General features: G+C 42.5%; 1 protein-coding gene across 5 annotated transcripts in view; it reads left to right on the plus strand.

Annotated features, from left to right (window-relative positions):
* The window catches only part of ofcc1 (orofacial cleft 1 candidate 1), a 322,374-nt gene that overhangs the window by 281,104 nt on the left and 21,268 nt on the right, over nucleotides 1–20,002 (plus strand). For 4 of the 5 annotated variants that reach the window (XM_078539931.1, XM_078539933.1, XM_078539934.1 and 1 more), the window contains one exon: nucleotides 7,758–7,891. In XM_078539931.1, coding sequence (XP_078396057.1) covers nucleotides 7,758–7,891 — 134 coding nt within the window. Of the gene's footprint in view, nucleotides 1–1,918; nucleotides 1,951–7,757; nucleotides 7,892–20,002 lie in introns of those variants that run through there. The other variant, XM_078539936.1, reaches the window with a different exon arrangement.

Below are 20,002 nucleotides of genomic sequence, written 5' to 3' on the forward strand. Positions count from 1 at the left end.
GAAGAGAGGTTGGATAGACTTGGGTTGTTTTCGTTGGAGCACAGAAGACTGAGGGGCGACCTGCTCGAGGTGTACAAGATTATGAGGGGCATGGACAGGGTGGATAGGGAGCTGTTGTTCCCCTTAGTTGAAGGGTCAGTCACGAGGGGACCTAAGTTCAAGGTGAGGGGCAGGAGGTTCAGGGGAGCTGTGAGGAAAAACCTTTTTACCCAGAGGGTGGTGACAGCCTGGAATGCGCTGCCTGAGAGGGTGGTGGAGGCGGGTTGCCTCACATCCTTTAAAAAGTACCTAGATGAGCACTTGGCACGTCATAACATTCAAGGCTATGGGCCAAGTGCTGGTAAATGGGATTAGGTAGATAGGTCAGGTGTTTCTCACGTGTCGGTGCAGACTCGATGGGCCGAAGGGCCTCTTCTTCACTGTGATTCTGAGATTCTATGAAAATTATAAATTGTTCATAGCACAACTTACTCCCTCTGAAACAAATTCTTTATTTTGTTGTGAACCAATTCGGATCTAATCCTACATGGATGTGAGCAGAAAACCAAATAAGGGACATCCTCTTGCAATAGCAGAGCCCAATTCTGATTTGGGAATCTGAATATGTTATGCAGAAAGCTAGTCAGCTTGTTTATTGTTACCACTAACTACTATTATGTGACTGCTGGGATACAGCCAGTGATTTATACCACAAAGTCTTTTCCCACACACATCGTAGAGAAGAACTATGAAACATAATTCATTTTTTGACATAAGACCAATTTAAAATTGTTCTAATTATCCATTGCATCACACCCTGGATGTTGAAAACAACACCTGTTTCTCCTGACATATTTCCTGGTGTGAGTCCTGGTCCACAAGACAGCTCGCCAGACTGATAAACACCATTACCTGCCTGTGCATGCTATTCATCAGCTGAGTCGGAGATAGAATAGTTTAATAACAACATTAAACATTTTGGCAGTGGATGAAGAAGAGTTACCCTTTTATTGCCCTATATTGGTCTATATTTTAAAACAAAACAATGAAACTGCACATCAGCACCTTTAAACAGACAGCAAGCTTCCACACATCATATTTCATTTGCTTCATATAAGTACATTTAATTCCAAGGATTTTATTTCATTTCTGGCCCTTGCAAAAATGGATTCTTTTTTTGTCATTCTTCCCATCACCACCACCACCCACAAAGGGTTTGTGAGGAGTCTCGTCCATTTAAATCATTCTCTTCTAAGAACTAAAATTAGAAAGCTGAACGTTCCACAGGGATGTGTCCCCAGAGGACATGGGCTGGGGTGGGAAGGGATGGGACAGGACTTCCTGCTCCAGGCAGCCCCAAGCACAAACCTACCTGTCACTTCTTGGCTGAGGTGCAGATATTCAAAATGGCATCTTGTTGAGAGCTGGATTGGTTGCATCGCCCTTCCACAGTTCTGTAAGGCTTACGTCTGCTTTTTAGGAACCTCAGAAAGGTGAGGGATGTTAGCGCTGGGAAAGAATCCCTTCCATATGTCACTGATGGCTGCTTCAGTGAGAGGCTGTGTTGTAAGCCCCCAGTTCTGATTCTCCTCCCTCTCCCTAAAAAAGGCAGGGTGGTCAAGTGGTTAAGGGATTGTACTAGCAACAGTTGGCGGAAGTGAATTCAGTGAAAGTAAATCTCGTAATTCGTGGGTGAGCACCAGAAAAAGCTAACAGGTTCACTAATACCAATCATGTATTAAAGCTACCTACCTGAACAAGCCTATTTATCAGGACAAAATATGGTTAAGTGTGAAATTCTGTCCTGAATAAGCAACCTCCAATTCCTGTCTGACTTTTCAATGTAGTTGTAATACCATGGTTGAAATAAGGAATGGGTGGATTGAGTGGATGCTAAATGTAGAACTCCTGTTAACTTGTATTATCTGTTTGTGGTCAGGATTATGAAGTGTGTGTGTGCTGACAGCTGACCACAAATGTGACTGGAAGTACAGGATCTTCTTAATAAAACAGCTAGAGGCAGTATAAACCCACGAGCACTACCATCCAGAAGTACGAAGGCAGCAGACACATGGGAACACCACCGCCTGCAAGTTCCCCTCCAAGCCACTGACCACCCTGACTTGGAAATATATCGCCGTTCCTTCACTGTCGCTGGGTCAAAATCCTGGAACCCCCTCCCTAACTGCACTGTGGGTATACCTACACCACGTGGACTGCAGCGGTTCAAGAGCTCACCACTACCTTCTCAAGGGCAATTAGGGGTGGGCAATATATGCTGGCCTAGCATATGAATGAAAAAAAGGCCCTCTATACTCAGCCTCATTAATAGTCTAAGAGGAGGACTCGTACATAATGTGAGCATTCTTTCAATTTGCCACACAAAAGTTCCCATGATCTCTCTGGGAAAGGATGCTAGTTTGCTGCCTGTCAAAGCTAAGAACTGGCAGTCTTATATAATGGACATTGCCTGTGAGGAATTGGGTTGTCTGCTGAAACTCACTTCATCTAGGATCCAGGGAGAAGAAGCCTTATCTCATCAGGTTGGGTTGGACTCAAACCCAAGACCAAGTGACTAAAGGCTAGTGTTCTAACCTACAGTTCCAATGAGTGTCCACCTTTTATTACTGTCTTCTCCCCTTCAGGTCTTTCTATCCCTGAACTGAGCAGGCAATAGCGAGAACTGTCATGTTCATATGATTTTCCTTTTACCCTGAAACATGATATCCTGGTCTCTTTGTCAGCATACTCCCCGCACAGATGGGCCTGTGTCCTATCACACCATGGCATGACATGTTGGAGCATTATTGTGGCCAACCTTCATGCTGGCCTTAAGATGTCCAAATGTGTAGACAGGCGTATTCCACTCACCATCCCTAACTGTTTGAAATTTGTAGACCTAAATCTGCTTCAAAGTATTGAACATATTCATATTTGATTACAAATAGCCTTTTTAAGTAAGATACAGAATCGCTTGAAGCTACAACGATTGGCAGAAAATGTATAAATTATTTGTGCCTTTATTATTTACCCTTTAATTACACACAGCAATGACATGGAAAGGAAACCTCAATATATATTTCATTAACTGTAAGGTCATTAGGAAATTATGCTGTTCAGAAAATCCATATTACACTGTATTTTGGAGAGCTTGCGAGCATGTTTTATTAAATACAATTGATCATGCAGAATTACTAAATTACTTACTGGTTGCTGTTCATCTCATTGGAGTAGGTGTTAAGGTGAACTCCGTCGTTTCATCAATACTGTTTAATTTATTTAATTTATTAAATAAACAGGCCTGAATTTTTACATGAAGGTTAACCTGAAGAATTAAGTGAATATTTGCTATTTCATCTACATTGCAATGTCATCTAAATGTGCAAACCTTAAACACTACCTTATTACAAAATACTGGGCTAGCATTTTCACTTTGAGCATATTTGCGAGCTGTTTCCAAAACAGGTTTGAAAGGGGATTTTGCCTTCTCTTGAATTTCCGCTCAAATTCACATGCACATCACCAAACGCAAAATCGGGCAATGTTTTAAAACGCCATTCTCATTGATGTAGTTAAGGTTGATAAGTTGGTGCAGTGTAATTAATACAGCTGAAAATTGGTTTATCACAATAAATAAGCATTTTTTCATCACAGTATCGATCCACTGTCTGAGTAATCTGATTTTAAATCACTGAAAATGACTTTAAAAATAATACAGAACCAATTACTAATTATATTGGGGTCAGTTTCTTAGTAAATTAAATAACAATACATTCAAAAGCTTGTAGAATGTTTCTATCAGTGTATTTGTGCCCAAAAGAAGCAGCTTAATTTTTAGAGACTCCTTGAAGACCTGCAAACGAGCACAATTAATGAAAACTGGCCATTGTGATCAAATTATTCTGAGGGCGCTGCCTGGCTGTAAGGACAGATTCCAGCTTAGTGTTTTTTAAAAATCCAGTGCAAAAGACTGGGGAAAATTGATTTACACTGGATGTAGTTTGCTCTTAAAAGCCCACGACCTTTGGTGCAGGTTACGCCAATTTTGGGCGAATTATACCAAAGAAACCAACACAACCTCGTGGTAACCCTACACCACTTTGTCCACTTTATAATGTTCTCTCCATAGTAGCACAATAGCAATGCATATATAAGTCTCTTTAAAACAATTGGGGGTGGAGGGAAGAATTGCTGCATGAAGCAAGAGTAATGTTCCCCCCCTTCGTATTACGTGCTAATCTTCCAATGCATCATTTTATTGCTAAATATAATAAACCCTGGTGTGTTGTTAGACTAACAAAAAAGACGCACAAACACTCCAGATCAATATGCAGCACATGTTTTGGGTCACTTGCTCACCTCACTGAACTAAATGTTTTTTTTTTGAAGTGGGGATTATTGAAAGTGACATTCACTAGTCAATGATTTATTTAATGTAAAGCTAGAAAACTGCATAGTTAAAATGTGTTAAATGTTAAATCTGTATGTTGTGTGCGTTTCTGTCAGGATAATCAATAGTCAAATAACACAGCTGATAATATTGGCTCATCTAGATCCATTGTATAATGTTTTAAATTATATATATCTAATAATGAGTGATACTATAGTTCCATATGTAGATACACAGTAGATATTGTTTTATGAGGGAAACCTGCTGTTTATGCTAGTATTTTATATTAATTGGTTTAATGTCCTATTATTTTGTCAGAACTGGGTGGTGGTGGGTTGCTGCTCACTCAAGGTTCGAGTTGCGAGTTGCTTTGGCAACATGCGCTTTTACATGCATACTGTAATCTGAAGCTACAGATAGTGGCAGAGGCCCTAATATTCTTTCCATCACATGGTTGACCAGCATTCTCTCGCGCTCTTACTGCCTGCCATTGGTGTGTGTTGGAATGATTTGCAGGTTGATTATCAGCCTGTTTGGTTGTGTTATGAACACACCTTCCTTGGCCATCAAGCCCTGGGCTGGCACTTGAACCCAGAGCTTCTGGCTCGGAGGCAGGGACACTACCCACTGCGTCACAATGCCTCCTCAGAATCTCCTTACTGTCTTAATATTTCAGATTTCCTTCTGTTTGTTGTGGCACCGTTTGAAAATGTTGGTTTCCTTCCTATTCGAACATTTGAATTGATGTTACAAACTATTCAATAATCTGGAAGATCCCCCCCAAGCCACTCACCATCCTGAGTTGGAAATATATCGCTGTTCCTTCACTGTCGCTGGGTCAAAACCCTGGGACTCCCTCTCTAACAGCACTGTGGATGTACCTACACCACGTGGACTACAGTGGTTCAAGAAGGCAGCTCACCATCACCTTCTCAAGGGCAATTAGGGATGGGCAACAAATGCTGGCCCAGCCAGCAAAGCCCACATCCCATGAATGGATAAAAAATTTTAAAAACTCTAAGTTAAACTAACCACAGCAAGTCACACAGACACATCTGAATCCTCCTCTATCCAGTCCTCTCCTGAATGCTCTTGTATTAAGCCTTTTGCCAGTTGTGTTTGGCAACATTTTTAAAACCCTTCTTCTACCTCTTTTCAGTATTCCTGACTTTTTCATTTTCTCATTTATTTTAGTTTCAGCTGTGCTTTTACCACTCACCATTTATATTTTTATCATTATCTGTTCTCCTTCTCTCACTCCATATTGCTCTACTCAGTTGTGAAGGCAGGGCAGCCATCTTAGTGGAGCCCAGACACTGACTTCTCTTGGGCCGGGATTTTCTGACCCACCTCATGGTGGGGCCCACCGCAGGAGATTCGGAGGCCCAGCCAAAAGTCCAAAAGTGACTTTCGTTGGGACCGGACGATCCCAGCAGCGAAGCTCTCTTTGCCAATGTTCCCTCCATCGCACACATGACCAAGCAAAGGGCAGTGATAGTCAAACCATCAATAATGACTGGCATTGGAATTCCTTCGTTCTGTTCAAGGGACTGTTCACTTGTTTGTATAAAACCCACACCATGTCATAAAGTGTTGTCGGTAGAATCAGAAGTTCAGTGAGGGATGAAAGACTTCAGTTACGTGGAAAGGCTAGACAAACTGGTGTTGTTCTCCCTAGGGCACAGAAGGCTAAAGCGAGATTTGATACAGGTGCTGAACATCTTGAAGGGCTTTGATAATGAGTAAATAAAGCAAAACTGTTTCCAGTGGCAGAGGGGTAACAGAGGACACAGGTTTAAGGCATTTGACAAGAGAACCGGACGCGATTTGAGAATTTTCTTTACATAGCAGGCTGTTACGATCTGGTTTACACTGTCTGAAAAGGGTGGTGGGAGACACTAGATTCAGTAATGACAACTTTAAAAAGGGATTTGGATAAATATTTGAAGTGAAGCAATCTGCTGAGTTACGGGGATAAAGTAGAGGAGTGGGACTAATTGGATAGCTGTTTCAAAGAACTGACACAGGCAGGATGGGCTGAATGGTCTCCATCTGTGCCATAAGGCTCTCCAGCCATTCTGAAGCCGGTACAATATTTGGAAGGCATTCTGCAAAAGCTGACATTTGTGCTAGTGTTAATAGAGTCTATTATTTCTCTGAACATTACTGAAGAAAGTGCTTCCTTATTCCAGTAGCGTTGTTAGTGGTCCTGTAAAGTACCCCAGCAGTAAGGCAATCTAAATTCCAACTCCAAAGGAGTACCTTGTATTGAAGTGCGTGACATTTCCCTTTTCCACGCATTATAATCAGAGGTGATACCTAAAAGCATTTTAGCATTTTTCTTTTTCTCTGTGAACTTTATTCATACTTACGCAGCATAAATATTACACTAAGTTAACAGCCTTCGGTGCAGCGAAGTCAATCTGTTTGTGCGGAAAATTTAATAATGTGTCTGCAAGTGAGATAGTGCTTAGGACATATTCTCAGTGCTATGCCTTATAGTCCTCCAGTTTTGTCCAGATATATCGGCCCCGACATTCACAGGGAGGCGAGTGGTTGAAGGGGTGGGGGACCTAATCGGCTGGAGAATCCGGCGAGGTTGGGGATGCGGAGGCCCTGCCGATTTTAACGGCGGGACAGCGTTTAAATAAAATGCCACAGCCCCACCCCGCTTTCAACAGCTGGACAGGCCATCAGCTTGAGGGCAGCAGAAAGGGTGTGATGGGGAGAGGAAATCTCGGGTTGGGATGGCAGTTGCCAAGGTTTCCTTGTGAGGCCTGGAGGAGCGCTCCTGACCATCATGGCTCCCGGAACCTTGAAAAATGAATCTCAAACTTTTCAGGCCCGGGATTGCGCTCTTAGACAGGGAGTCAGCCATTTAGAACTGAGAAATCTCTTCAGTCAGTGGGTTGTGGGCCTTTGGAAATCTCTACCCCCCCAGAGGGCTGTGGGTCCTCAGTAGTTGAGTATATTTAGGATAGAGGGCAACAGCTTTTTGAGCACAAAGGGAATGAAGCAATCTGGGGAAAGTGCAGGAAGATAGAGCTGAGGTAGAAGGTCAGCCACCATCTTGCTCAACGGCAGAAGAGGTTCCAAGGGCCGGATGCCGTAATCCATTTATTATGTCTTATTTTTCCAGGATCAATAGTTTCAGATGGTGCTATTGTAGCCTGTGCCTGACCTACTTAAGTGCTCAAAGGAGTAGTTAATATGGGGACAGAGGCATCCATTAATTTAACAGGCCCCCTCCATCACCCCCCATCCTGGTTTCTGTCAGATTGGGTGGGGGGTGGGGGGGGCAGTAAAATTGGGCTCATTATTTCTACCATGTTAGGGAATGCAAAGTAAAGTGATTTTTTTCTCTCTCTCTCTTCTGTAACCATCTTAGGGGTTCGGTGCTATTGGTAGCACAAACTTTGCACATGGTGGGGTAGACGTGCAGATACAGAGGCAGGTGAACAATGCGGACAATGTGTTGCAGTCCTCCACCCCATCTGGGCTTCGAGAAAGACAGAGGAATATGTAAGTATCCCTTATACATCAGCAGCTTGCATTTAGCAGAACGCCCCAACACACTTCACTGGAGAGGTTAGCAAACAAAGTAAGGGTTTAAAGAAAATGAGAAAAAAAATCATAAAATCACATACCTCACAATATCATGATTACCTTTATCCACTGAGTTGCCTTTTGCGTCACTTAGTGCCATCACCAAACGCAGCCTCTCAGCAGAGACAATGGTCGCAATAGCAGAAGCAACAATGAAGAATTGTCGGCAGCATTCAAACACAATTCCTCAATCAACTTGCACAAAGTTAGTTGTGAGTTGGTTTTAGATGTTAAAGGTTTTAGATGTTAAATCTGCCGCGTTATGAACACTATCAATTAAGCCAAGTTGCATAAAAATGACATCAAAATGAAATAACTTGCATTTATTTGGTATCTTTAGCACACTAAATATGCTAAGGTGCTTCATAGATGCATTATAAAACATAATTTGATAGCGAGCCAGGAGACATTAGGACAGGTGACCAAGGGTTTGGTGCAGGAGGTAGGTTTTAAGGAACTTCTTAAAGGGGGTAGAGACTTGTAAGTTGGGAATTCCAGAGCTTAGGGCCCAGGCAGCTGAAGGCACGGCTGCCAATGGTGGAGCAAATGAAATTGAGGATGGACAAGAATTGGAGGACCGCAGAGATCTTGCAAGGCTGCAGGAGGTTGCAGAGATAGGGAGGGGTGAGACCAGGGTGGAATTGGACAACAAAGATAAGAATTTTAAAATTGAGAAGTTGCCGGACCGGGAGTCAATGCAGGCCAGTGAGTACAGGGGTGAATGGGACTTGGTGCGATTTCAGATATGATTTCAAAAAGTAAATATTAAATGCAAAACGTATCGCGTATAGTAGAAACGACAAACCCATACATTTCAACCATTTAGTGACTGGAATATTTAGCATACTTCTTTTGCTTGCTTTTTGTAAATGCCACCACTGCTCAATATGCTGCATTTGTGAAGGCTAAAAAGGCCTCCCAGCAATTATGACTGCTAGCTCCAATCATACATTAGTGACTGCAGTATTGTGAAGGATTCTAATTTTGTTTAATTCCTTGTAAAATTACATTAATAATGTATCCTTCAGTAGTTTATTTTCAATTTTTAGCCAAGTTGAACGTGTAAATGAATAAACAGGAAAGCGTGATTAGATTCTGAAGATTATTTTATGCATAAAGGTCTGTTACAGATACATGTCCCTGTACAACCAGTAAATGATGGAACTTCTTTAATACAATGGGAGATCTATCCTAGCTCTGATGGTCCTTGACACATGGGACAAGAAATTCAACCTCATTTTATGGCATAAAATGGACACAATAGGGACCAATTTTGATGACCAAAGTTTTGCAATCGAAGGATGTGTGCAAGGCATCTGACCCAATGTTGGGTCATGCCATTATTCAGGTGTCTGGGGCACCAGCTAAAATGGATGCTAAACACTTTGCGTATGTTAATGAGGGGGCTAATACATACTTTAGCTCCCACCTGGGAAATTGTGTTGCCTTAAGCAGCTGTTGAACCTGCTCCATTCCGGCTTTCCTGGTGTGCTAGCGGCCTAGCACGTGGCTGACATCAAAAAGGTAGGTTCAGTGTGAAAGCAGGAGGAGCACGAGTTCTCCTTCTGCTGCACGATGTTCCTAAGGGCCTGCGATCGTGCCATGCCTTCCCCTTTTGCCCGCCCTCCCAGCACTTACCCGAGGGCTGGTGCCTGTGCGGTAGGCAGATTGGATCCCATGACCTGGGTGAGCTGCCAGCACCCGTAAATATTAAAATGGGCCCCAAGGAACAATTTCAGACGATTTTGGACCGACCTGTTTAGGCTTGTGTTTGTGCGCTACCTGATTCACCCTCGAAAGCGGGCACAAATCAATTAATCCCCCACGGTACATCTTACACTGCCAGCAGCAATGTCATCTAAATTCCAATCCTAATTCACACAAGCGCCGTTTATTGAAGAGCATGACATTTGGATTCTTCACATATTGTACCCACAGTATCTTTTGGCACTTTTTGGGGATTGAGCGGGTGCTAAATGGGGAACTCCTATTGATTTATTAAACGCAAAATACAGCGGATGCTGGAAATCTGAAACAAAAACAGAAAATGCTGGAAAAACTCAACAGGTCCAGCAGCATCTGTGGAGAGAGAAACAGAGTTACCGTTTCAGTCTGTATGACTCTTCTTCAGAGCTGAAGAGAAGTGGAAATGTGATGAAATTTATACTGTTTAAGGGGGTGGGGGGAGGGTGGGGCAGGTAGAGCTGGATAGGAGGCCAGTGATAGGTGGGGACAAAGGAGAGATTGACAAAGATGTCATGAACTAAAGGAGTGTTAATGGTAGTTAAGGGCTAAAAAAGGTGCTGATAGTGGCGTAAAGGAAAGAAAGCAGAATGTGATAATAGCAGAACAAGAGTAAGCATTGTGTGAAAGAACAACATGGATCAAGTAACAGATGGCCCTTTGGGAGCATAAACGCTCCTTTCAGGTGAACCAGCGCTTCACTTGCACCTTCATCAATTTAGTCTACTACATTCGCTGCTCCCAATGCAGTTTCCTCTACATTGGAGAGACCAAATGCAGACTAGGTGACCACTTTGTGGAACACCTCCGGTCTGTCTGCAAGCATGACCCAGACCTCCCTGTCGCTTGCCATTTCAACACTCCACCCTGCTTTCATGCCCACATGTCCGTCCTTGGCCTGCTGCAATGTTCCAGTGAAGCCCAACGCAAACTGGAGGAACAGCACCTCATCTTCCGACTAGGCACTTTACAGCCTTCCGGACTTAACATTTGAGTTCACAACTTCAGACCATGAACTTTCTCCTCTATCCTCACCCCTTTTTAAATTGCCTTTTTTATACATTCATTTTTATTTTTTATCCACTTATTTTTATTTTTATTCATTAATCAATGGTTTTATCCCCTTTTTTATCTCCCCTTCTATCCCATTTTCTATTCTTTTTTCCCCACCACTCCCCCCAACCCTAACCCCAAAAGGCCATCTGTTACTTGTTCCATGTTGTTCTTTCACACAATGCTACCCTTGTTCTGCTATTGTCACATTCTGCTTTCTTACCTTTACGCCACTATCAGCACCATTTTTAACCCTTACCACAACCATTAACACTCCTTTGTCCTTTAGTTCATGACATCTTCATCAATCTCTCTTCTGTCCCCACCTATCGCTGGCCTTCCATCCAGTTTCACCTGCTCCATCCCCCTTAAACATATAAATTTCATCACATTTCCACTTCTCTTCAGCTCTGAAGAAGGGTCATACAGACTCGAAACGTTAACTCTGTTTCCCTCTCCACAGATGCTGCCAGACCTGCTGAGTTTTAACAGCCTTTTGTTCCTATTGATTTGTATTAGCTATTGGTCAGGAATGTGAGATGTGTGTTTATCAACAACTGACCACATTACAAAGGTGACTGGAAGTATGGGTTCCTTTCCAAAACTATAACAGCTGGAGGCAGAATAAACCTCTGGGTGGGTCTCAGAAGTGTACCTGAACACCCAATTGCCAGACCAGGCGTCTCGTGGTCTCGCTGGGTAAGGTTACTAACTTAATGCCAAATGGAAGTATTATGTAGTGGATTTTGCTTGCTAGGAATCAGATTAAGATTACCAACCTCATTTCAAGTATTGGTTTCCCTGCTCCAATTCCAACCAGCCTCCTCCCTTATTAGTTTCTGCAACTTCAAGGTAACCCATTCTGAGGTTCAGTAAGGTTGACAGCCAGGAAGGTCCATTATGTTTTTTTTTCCAGAATCTTTCTGACAGCCGGTAGTGCTAATGGAATATTAGGAAATAATTCTACTTGTTCTGTTTGTGGAAGTAATTGTATGGGAATAATGTTCAACTTCCCAGGCCTGTCCGCCCATTGTAGTACCTGTTTGGTTTTCAACCCATTGAAATCATGAAATAAAAATGATGGACCTTTCACTCCACCAGGTGACTGCTTGGGCTGAAAGTTTAAAATTATCCCTATATTCCATGAGTGAACAGATGGTAATATACACTGCTATTGCTTATTACATGCTGGTGTCTATGTATGTGCCTTTAGCTAAATCTATGCTGTGTTGTATAATCCCTGATTGTATTGCATTTCTTCTGAAATATTATCTATAAGCGATTGATTAGTTCCTTTTTTCAGTGATCTGCTAAAGATTTGTTCTGTTCCTGATTTGTACATTCCTGATCCAAGTCTGGGAAAGGTCGACTGAAATTCTGTACTTCATAACTGTGGAGTCTGCCCTTTTTCCCCATTAGCACCATTCTGTTACTATTTTGCAATGTGCGAAGATGCATGTCCCATTCTCCACATTATGTACCTATGCTGGGAAATTGATTAGCATGATACAGTAGTATACTGCCAAATCACTAACTGCATCTTTGCATCAGCTTAGCTGCTCTTTCTAGTTTGGTTGCAAGAGAGATATTTGCTCCACACAGGTCTTTTGCCGACATAACAATTGCTACACTCTAAAAGTAATTCAAGTGGGAGGCTCTATGAGATACTTAAATATGAATTGGCAGGATATAAGTGCAAGTATTATGCAAAGTATTATTGCTAAACCCTGCAAATGCCATTGTGCAAAACGATGCAGAATCCATTGCGTTCTCTGTTTGGCCTTTTTTGAGGGTTGCCGAACCAAGGCTTAGGTTATGGTTTTACTATGGGGCCAGGTGAGCAGGTAGGCCCGAAGCCTACCTCAGCCATATTGGAGTTCAAAGCCCAGCTGTTCGGAATCATCCTGAACGACACACTAGCCACCTTGGCAACTGAGCTAGCCAGCAGCACCCCCAACCCCCTCTTATGCTTTTATTTTCATTTAAATAAACAGCACGATAAAGTAAGTGCCTCTTTCCTTTTTAGGATGTGAATGTTGCGCAAGGGAACAAGATTACTTGAAATCAAATATTTCTTGATTAAAATTTAAATGGCAGTGCTACATACCATGATTGATGGTTTACTTGGAGTGTGAAATATGAAAAATGTATCTCGCCCGTTTGTCTTTCATTATCTAAGTGATGAAACCTGAAGCCTCCAACCCTGCACTACCAGCAACAGAACATGTTTCCAAACATGGCAAAAGTGCTGACGTTATTTTGCAGGATAATTGCAAGAGGGTTCTTCAAGCCCGTGTATTATTTTGTTTGGTATACTAAACAAGTCTTCAGAACTGATCTATACAGAACTGATCTGAATTTGAAGATGCCCAAAGATCCGGAATAAACTTTTCTTGGATTTGGGCACGGTGCTGTTAACAATAGTTGCCATGCAGATATACTGACCTATCAAGCTAATCGGGCTGTATAATTAGAAATTAGGGGAGGAATTTTAACCCCTTCCCAACCTGATGGAAAATGGGTAGATGGAGGGTTGTGGATGCAGTTAAAACAGAGTTGGGGACTTATTCCACTGGCTTCCCATCCCCAGCCGGCCAATTGCAATCTTAATTTGCAGGCTAATGGAATCCTTCCTTAAACATGCACCGACCGCAATATTGGCCTGGAGCCTGAGCAGGGGAGCAGTAGTGACTTCCCCATCAGCTCAAAGCTGTCAGCAAGTCCATCCAAGGACCAGGACACAGTCCAAAAAGAATTTTTGAAAACATTCCTCATGGGACAGGAATTCTCCTCCAGGTCCCGCGAGGAATCTTTTGGCCTCCCTACCTGGGTCTTGATTTCAGCCAGTGGGGTCAGGTTTACAACATTCTCAGACACCCAAAAAGTCATCATGTTTTCAGTAGCATGACCGTAGAATAACAGAATTAGAAACTAGTCAGCAAAAGGTCAATGGAACATCCAATTGAAGACGTAAATGGAAATTAATAATCAGCTTGACAATCACAAGATAAATGATGGATTTGAGAGACTCAACACGCATGCCGGGTATAAGATGCTTTATTTAAAAGATCCAGTGAGTTTATCAAGGAAGCACTGAATTCGATAAACCAGGAAAGTCCCACATTGTCACCAGTGCGTGCTGAGTTAGTTGACATTAATCGAGCTGGTGATAGGGACATTCCAATTGACCTCAAGGATTTAGATGAGGGAACAAGAGAGAAGAAAAGTGACAAAGAAAAAAGGAAAGACAGATAGTAGAGACATCACCAGTTTGCAATTTAGGCTGATCTAGTTTTTCCTTCTTGCAACAACAACTTGTATTATATAGCGCTTTTAACATAGCAAAACGTCCCAAGACACTTTGCAAGAGTGTTAACATACAGAAATTGACACCAAGTCACAATAGGAAATTTTCCAATAGATGGGCACAGTGGTAGTTTTAATTATTGGAGGAGAGAGTGTTAGAGAGGTGGAGAGGTTTACAGGGGGGATTTCCAGAGCTTAGGGCCTAGGCAGCTGAAGGAATAGCTGCCAATGGTAGAGCAATGAAAATTGGAAATGTGTAGAGGCCAGAACTGGAGGTGCACAGAAGGTTGTAGGGCTGGAGGAGATTACAGCGATAAGGAGGGATAGACAATGAAGGGCGTTGAAAACAAGGATGAGAAGTTTGAAACCACATGGATGCCATGAAATAAATACAAGGAAGGCCATTTGGCTATCTTAGTTCATCCACCTACAGAAAAACAATCGTGGTCTCACATCACAGCATCAAACAATTCTTCAAATACCTGCAAGAATTTGCCTCTACCACCTTTCCCAGAACTATATTCTAACAGTGATAATTCTTTGCATTAGGAATTTTCTTTTCCAAGTTTGAACTTTATCCATCCTGTCCTACAGTGAAAGCCAATTCTTGTTCAACATATAACCTGCTTACTATAGCCCAGAGGTTCACAGTGAAATATTAATTAGTAAATAAATTCTCTATTGAACAATTTCTCCTGCATTTTCAATTGTACTTTCAACCCATTGATGGCAGACTGTAGACACAGTGGAAGTTAGTTAATGTAGAGGGTGAGCTGGTGTCCATTGGGGTGGCTACATGGGCTGGACTTTCGCCTTCGAGGTGGATAGCAGAAGTCAGGGAATTTCTTGGGTCAATGCGGCTGCCTCTGGAGAAAGTGCCCGTTTTCCGAGGGCTGGTGGTGGAGGACCTGGGTGTGCTAGATTCAGGCCCACCACCCCCCGAAAGGTTTGGAGGCAGCCATAGGGGCCGTTGCCTCGCTTCTTTGATGCTTCATCCCACTTATAATAAAAACGATAAGGCCCTCTAGCTGTCACCCCACACACCTCCTGGCACCCGTTCACACCCTACCCATCTCCCATAGCCTCTTGTATCCTCCATGCCAAGCTATGACCTTCCACCCACCCCCATGGCTCCTCATATTCTCCATGCCAAACTATGGCACTTCCATGCCCATTGACCTATTATATACTCTGTATCGAAGCAGTGAACCCTATATTGGCAATAAGATGTGTTAAAAAAACTTTAAAAACATTTATTCACAGAAATTGCTTTTGCTGCACCTCATTAAGAGTGTCAATCATCTAGACCCTTTAAAGTATTAGGAGCAGAAACTGCAAACACTTGAAACCTCATTTCCTTGTGTAAGTAAACATTGTGCAATTGACAGAATAGATCAGAGATCCAGAGTAGTCAATAAAGTAATGTTTTCCTTGGGACATAGCTGTTTCAGCTTTCTAATGGATATCTAGGCTCTCAGCCTAACCTTATTATGCATTCTTGGTTGATCCATCCAACCGTTGTCATGAATATTCACAAAAATTCCTGCAGGGAACTTGATGTTCAGCATGGTTTTACATTTGAAACTCACCATTGGCTTTAATTTTGTTCTGTTGGCCATGCATTAGGACCATGTGAATCTTATCGTCCCACATCCTGTGATTTCCACCAGATCTGTTTTTGATCCTTTCCACTCCACAGTTTAGCTGCTGAGCATATCAAAACTCATGGGTGTTTTGTCCATGTTGCTGCTGTGGCATAATGGGCACTCATGTTTTTGCCAATGTCTGATGATGAATCGCTGGGAACCAGTCATTTTGGCAGCGAAGTCTCTTGTTAGTCTCTGAGCAATCTTGGTCTTCTGCTGCAACACCAGACATTTCCTTTCCATAAAGGAGCTACAGCAACTTATGGTTGTTCTGAAATCATTGCTGATTTGACCCATTTACACTCGTATAGACGCATTGCCTTTCTGGTGAAGATGTAACCATTCTGACGATTTTTTGAGGAACCATCCAATACATGCTTCTCAAGATCAGGCCAGTGGCTGGTCCCTGTTATCATTGTGCATTTGGTCTTGGGCATCTCCTTCAGGGTGGATTCCTCCTTCTTCCATTCTCGCACCAGTTTTTTCACTAATACCAAATTCCCTCACTGTCGCACAATTAGTTGACAAGTGAGAAAATGTTATGACTTTTAAATTGAACCCAGCTTCGCACTACATTATTTTTTGCAGGGGTACCCATTTCTGCTTGAGGATAGCCTTGCAATGTCTACTGTGTGTGGGCATATCTTTTGCATCTTCTTGGCAACATGGCCTGTATTGCCTGCTTCATCCCATGTGCCGAATTCTAAAGTGAGTATAATGCTAAACATGTATTTATGAGCTGAAAAATTGAGCCTGACTGCGAACGCAGCATTTGTTAGTTGAAAAATGGGTTCCAACCTAGATGTTGTGTATAGGCCTAAACATGCATTTTGGTGCTGAAAAAAGAGGGTTGCCTTATACTGTGGATCGACATGTACACCTCAATCTTTTTTTAAATTCATTCATTGGATGTGGGCTTCGCTGGCTAGGCCAGCATTTATTGCCCATCCCTAATTGCCCTTGAGAAGGTGGGGGTGAGCTGCCTTCTAGAACAGCTGCACAAAACTTCAGTAGTATTGTTGGAATATTATCAGAGTCCATAGCCTTTGCAGTATCCAGTGCTTTCACATGCAGTGAATCGAACTGGCTGAAGACTGGCATCTGTGATGCAGGGGCCTCCGGAAGAGGCCGAGATGGATCATCCGCTCGGCACTTCTGGCTGAAGATTATTGCAAATATTTCCGTCTTGTCTTTTGCACTGATGTGCTGGGTTCCTCCATCGTTGAGGATGGGGATATTTGTGGAGCCTCCTCCTCCAGTGAGTTGCTTAGTTGTCCATAACCATTCATGACTAGATGTGGCAGGACTGCAGAGCTTAGATCTGATTTGTTGGTTGTGGAATCGCTTAGTTCTGTCTATCGCTTGCTGTGGAGGCTGCCTGGCATGCAAGTAGTCCTGTGTTGTAGCTTCACCAGGTTGATACCTCATTTTTAGGTAAGCCCGGTGCTGCTCCTGACATGCCCTCCTGCACTCTTCATTAAACCAGGGTTGATCCCCTGGCTTGGTGGTAATGATAAATTGGGGGTTATGCCAGGCTATGAAGTTACAGATTGTGTTCGAGTACAATTCTGCTGCTGCTGATGGCCCACAGCTCCTCATGGTTGCCCATTCTTGAGTTGCTATGTCTGTTCGAAATCTATCCCATTTAGGACTATGGTAAGTGCAATTATAGAAAAATTGAGGAGTGAGGGAGGGATGGGTAAGAAATAGAAGGATCTTTGATCAATTGAGGTGAAATTAGGTGGGAGGAAGTTCATGTGGAATATAAACACTGGCATAGATCAGTTGTGCCAAATAGCCTGTTTCCTGTGCTGTAAATTCTCTATGTTCAATTTTTATTCACTTAACAAAGAATCCTTTGCAGGTATTGCCAACATGTTATGGTAGTTAGTGCAAAAAAAGCCCACAAGTGATTGGTAAAAGTGCTCACGATGGTTTACTAATCATTAAAAAGAGGGAGAAGAGGAAAGAAAAATGGAGTGAACTGTCATAAAGTCTCTAACCAGAAAGAGTATGATGAGCAGCTGTGTCTGTATACAGTCAACCCACCATATAACTAACACTAGTTTGCCACACATAATACTTGTTATATGTGGGTGTTTGTTCAGTGGTGGGTTTCATGTCATTTTTTTTCTCTCAGTGCCTCAGTTTTCCTGTCACGTTCTCCTCAAAATATGATCCACGTTCTGCAATGACTTCCTTCAGCTGCCGATAGACCCAAAACACCATTTGTGACTGCTATTTCCTCACTTGCATTCATATTGGAATGAAGGTCACACTGGGAAGTCAATTCGAGACTGTGAAGGAGTTCCCGAGTGTGAGTGCCTGGCACTTGAATGCTCTGAATGCAAGCGACGGGATTAGCAGCTGCTTCCCAGAGTTAGTAACAGCCTGCTCTTTGCAGCCAGCTTGCTTTTCCCTCTTTCACCAGGCTCTTTAACTTCTGTAAAAAAATGCAGCATGAATGTGTTGATTTGCACGTTAATAGTGCTTGCCTATAACATTGGAAATGGCAACTCATTCATTTAACACAGAGCTGGATCTGAATAGGCACATTTCAAGCTGTGCCTTCTTGGTAGGGATTCATCATAGCTAGATACACGCAAAGTCAGGACCACTGAGTATTGGTAAAACTGATTTGATTTTCACAGATTAAAAATAGATGTTAGAGATTTTTTGAAAAACCTCTCCGCTTTTTGATTCTTTTTCCTTCTACGCAGGATGCTAACTCCTCCACCTCGCCAACGTAACGATTGACAGTTTCCGACGTGAAGAGTGATGCATGTCGTTCCTATATAACAAATATATTAACCTGAAATGTGATTTCTTTTTCCTATCTAAGAATTGCATCTCCCCTCCACTTCTGGCCTCTTGCACAAGGTCAGATTTACCAATCCACCACAGGCGATCATGCCTTTATTAACTCTGGAATTCCCTGCCTAAATCTCTCTGCATCTTTACCATCTATCTTCTTTTAAGACACTCCTTACAACCTGCCTCCTTGACCAAGCTTTTGATCACTGTCCTAATATCTCCCTATGTGGCTTGATATCAAGTTGCGCCTGAAAACACTCTTGTGAAACACCATGGGATATTTGTATAACATGAAAGGTGTGATATAAATGCAAGATGTTTTTGCTATATTAATTTGGATTCATGTTCAAAATCAATATGGAATGAGTTGGGGGCAAACATTGTAGGGTGGCGGGGGGACAGAACTGCTACTTTGTGAATTAACCATAACCTCCATTAACTTGGCTGTGGGGGTCTAGAAACCAAACAATCTATTGGATGATTCAAATTTTCCAGTTAAGAGAATTAATATCTAAAGTTTAGCTGGTTTGGATTTTTTAAGCTTTGGCAGCGTCAGATTCAGCTACTGTAGACTTTTGTCAGCGTTTCTCTGTTTAGAAACTCAAGCACAAAATCTGAGCGGACACTCCAGTGCAGTACTGAGGGAGTGTTGCACTGTTGAATGTGCCATCTGTCAGATGAGATGTTAAACCGAGGCTCCGTCTGCTCTCTCAGGTGGACATAAAATATCCCATGACACTATTTTGAAGAAGAGGAAGGGAGTTATCCTTGGTGTCCTGGCCAATATTTATCCTTCAATCACAAGAACAGATGATCTGATCATTACTACATGGTCATTTGTGGGAGCTTCTGTGTACAAATTGGCTGCTGCGTTTGCTACATTGCAACAGTAGCTATACTTCAAAAGGACTTACTTGACTATAAAGCATTTTGGGACGTCCTGAGCTTGTGAAATATGCTATAGTCTTCCTTTCTTTGTTTAGGTCAGGGTAACTCTTTCGACTTATCAACAGTCACAGATTGTAACTCTTTCGAGTACATTCACAGTTCTTGGTTTCCGGGAGTGGGACATGAACCCACAACCTTCTGATTCAAAGGCAAGGGTGCTATGAACTGAGCCACAGCTGACACCTCTAAAACTGTACCAGTATCAATAGCCGGTGAGACTCAATAGGGCTTATTGAAAGTAGATGGGGTGAATTATTGGATTTAGTCAATACTTTTGACTGCTAAGTATTGAAGGAGGTATGGGTCGGGCTGTAAAGTTTGGGATGCTTGCTAAAGACTTTCAGACTCTCCATTTGGGTTGGCTTGGCTAGAAGACGAGGAGCCTGCTCGATACAGGCATGGGTCAGAACAAGGCTGCAATGCTGTGATACCAATTCTCCACCCCATATTCTAATTAAATAAGGCAACCAGCTGGGAATATGTGGTCTATGAATTTACTCATGTATGTTATTGTCAT

This window comes from Cetorhinus maximus, chromosome 4 (genome assembly GCF_964194155.1).
Source record: "Cetorhinus maximus chromosome 4, sCetMax3.hap1.1, whole genome shotgun sequence".
Classification (NCBI taxonomy): Eukaryota; Metazoa; Chordata; class Chondrichthyes; order Lamniformes; family Cetorhinidae; genus Cetorhinus; species Cetorhinus maximus.